Below are 1,885 nucleotides of genomic sequence, written 5' to 3' on the forward strand. Positions count from 1 at the left end.
CACTTTAATCTCGTAGTATTGCCACTTTAATCTCGTAGTATTGCCACTTTAATCTCGTAATATTGCGACTTTATTCTCGTAGTATTGCGACTTTAATCTCGTAATATTGCGACTTTAATCTCGTAGTATTGCGACTTTATTCTCGAATGATCCCAGCTAATATAGCAAAGCTGCTCTCTGCATTGAACACAGGAGCATCAGACGCATCTGGACTCACTTTACTGGACGTCTGACCTTAATGAGCATCAGAGATGAAGCAGTAGAAGCTTCTTTGCTGCTGAAAGCTCGGTGTGAACGAAGCATTAAAGTTCATGGTTGCAGGACTTCACTGTTTCTGGTGGAAGAATTCCTCCTTCTCATTCATTGATCTGCTGCAACTTTCTCTCTTTCCTACTGAGTGGAAGCAAACCCATTTTATCCGTATTACTGCCACCTAAAGGTCTGGAGGGAGAAAGTCGGTGTATGAAGCAAATACAATCACTCGGCCATTCCTCCTTCAGATCAGACATTAAATATTCTGCCGTGAGAATTGAATTGAATAATGATTTATTAATCCCTGAAAAGAAATTCAGGCATTTAAATATTAATAATTTATTAGTATCTAATCAGAAGGAAGACAAGGTCAGGCTCTACAAGCAAACCGTTATGGTAGTGTTTCATTAGTTTAGCCGATTTCTTTCCACATGTAAAGATTAAATAATTGTAAGCATGTAAACTGGGGAAAACATAAAACTAAGCTGCCTTGTTTCTCATTTCTAAATGAGAAAGAAGGACGTTCCTGTTAAAGATGTCCTGATTCTAGCTAATATCAGGCGTCCCTGACGTCCTGCGCCGGTCTCAGCAGAACATCTCCTGATGTTTGGTTCTGGGTGTGAAAGAGGACCTGTTGTCCTGTAATCAGCGGCTAAGCTGGAGCTCCTCCATCAGCCAGCTGTGATTACCATCCCAGCTCATTATCATCATCAAGGAAATGGTGCTGATTGAACATCTGGATCAGTCTGACTGTCGGGGAGGTAATTAAGCTCGGCGCCGTCTGCTGATCCAGGTCAGGATTGCAGCTGATGGGGGCGTACCCACAGCTGCTCAGAGGTCCGAGTCTCATTTAGTTTGGAATCGGTAACCGGGTCAGAGCTTCCGGGTTTTGTTTTGGAGAAGCTGAAGTTCTGTTTGGTCCAAAGAGGATTTTAAACCATCTTTTCTGCTCCTCCAGTCACGGTCTGAACCGGAACCAGCAGTTTGGAGGACAGTACAGCAACGCGCCGCCTCCCAGCAGCTACAACCAGGGGAGCTACAGCCGTCCTGCTCACAGCGCCGGCCACCAGCAGTTCCAACGTAAGACTCCGCCTCCTGCTCCCTGAGCCGGGTCAGAACGGACCGCTGAGTCCGATCAGACCGCTTAGGGCAGGCAGAACGGTTCGATCTGAATCTATCCTTCTCCTAGCAGCAACCAATGTAGAGTTTGGACATCAACTCTGCTCAGAACCTCACTGTTCATTACCTGACTGTCTGACTGGAAGGCTCCACTAGGGGGCGCTCCTCTGAGCTGGTCATGCTTAGGAGCTGGTTGGTAGGATGTTGCAGATAAAGATGCTCATAATACAACCAGACGTCCAACCTTACAGAGATCAGTCTTCACTCCTATTATAAAGGTAACCGTGAGACACAACTATACCGTATGAGGTGATGTTTTCAAAAGAAAACTTGCAGTTTGGCTGCGGGTTCCGGGTGTCAAAGAGTCCGATTGGCTGCCGGTTCTAATTGGCTTCGGGTTCCGGGTGTCAAAGGGTCCGATTGGCTGCCGGTTCCAATTGGCTTCGGGTTCCGGGTGTCAAAGGGTCCGATTGGCTGCCGGTTCCAATTGGCTTCGGGTTCCGTGTGTTAAAGA

At 46.7% G+C, this 1,885-nt stretch overlaps 1 protein-coding gene across 1 annotated transcript in view; it reads left to right on the plus strand.

The window, feature by feature from the left end:
* The window catches only part of xrn2 (5'-3' exoribonuclease 2), a 39,082-nt gene that overhangs the window by 32,171 nt on the left and 5,026 nt on the right, over positions 1-1,885 (plus strand). The window contains exon 27 of the mRNA XM_015395680.1: positions 1,211-1,332. Within this exon, the coding sequence (XP_015251166.1) occupies positions 1,211-1,332 (122 nt within the window). The remainder of the gene's footprint in view (positions 1-1,210; positions 1,333-1,885) is intronic.

Source organism: Cyprinodon variegatus, unplaced genomic scaffold (assembly GCF_000732505.1).
Source record: "Cyprinodon variegatus isolate N-32 unplaced genomic scaffold, C_variegatus-1.0 Scaffold752, whole genome shotgun sequence".
Classification (NCBI taxonomy): Eukaryota; Metazoa; Chordata; class Actinopteri; order Cyprinodontiformes; family Cyprinodontidae; genus Cyprinodon; species Cyprinodon variegatus.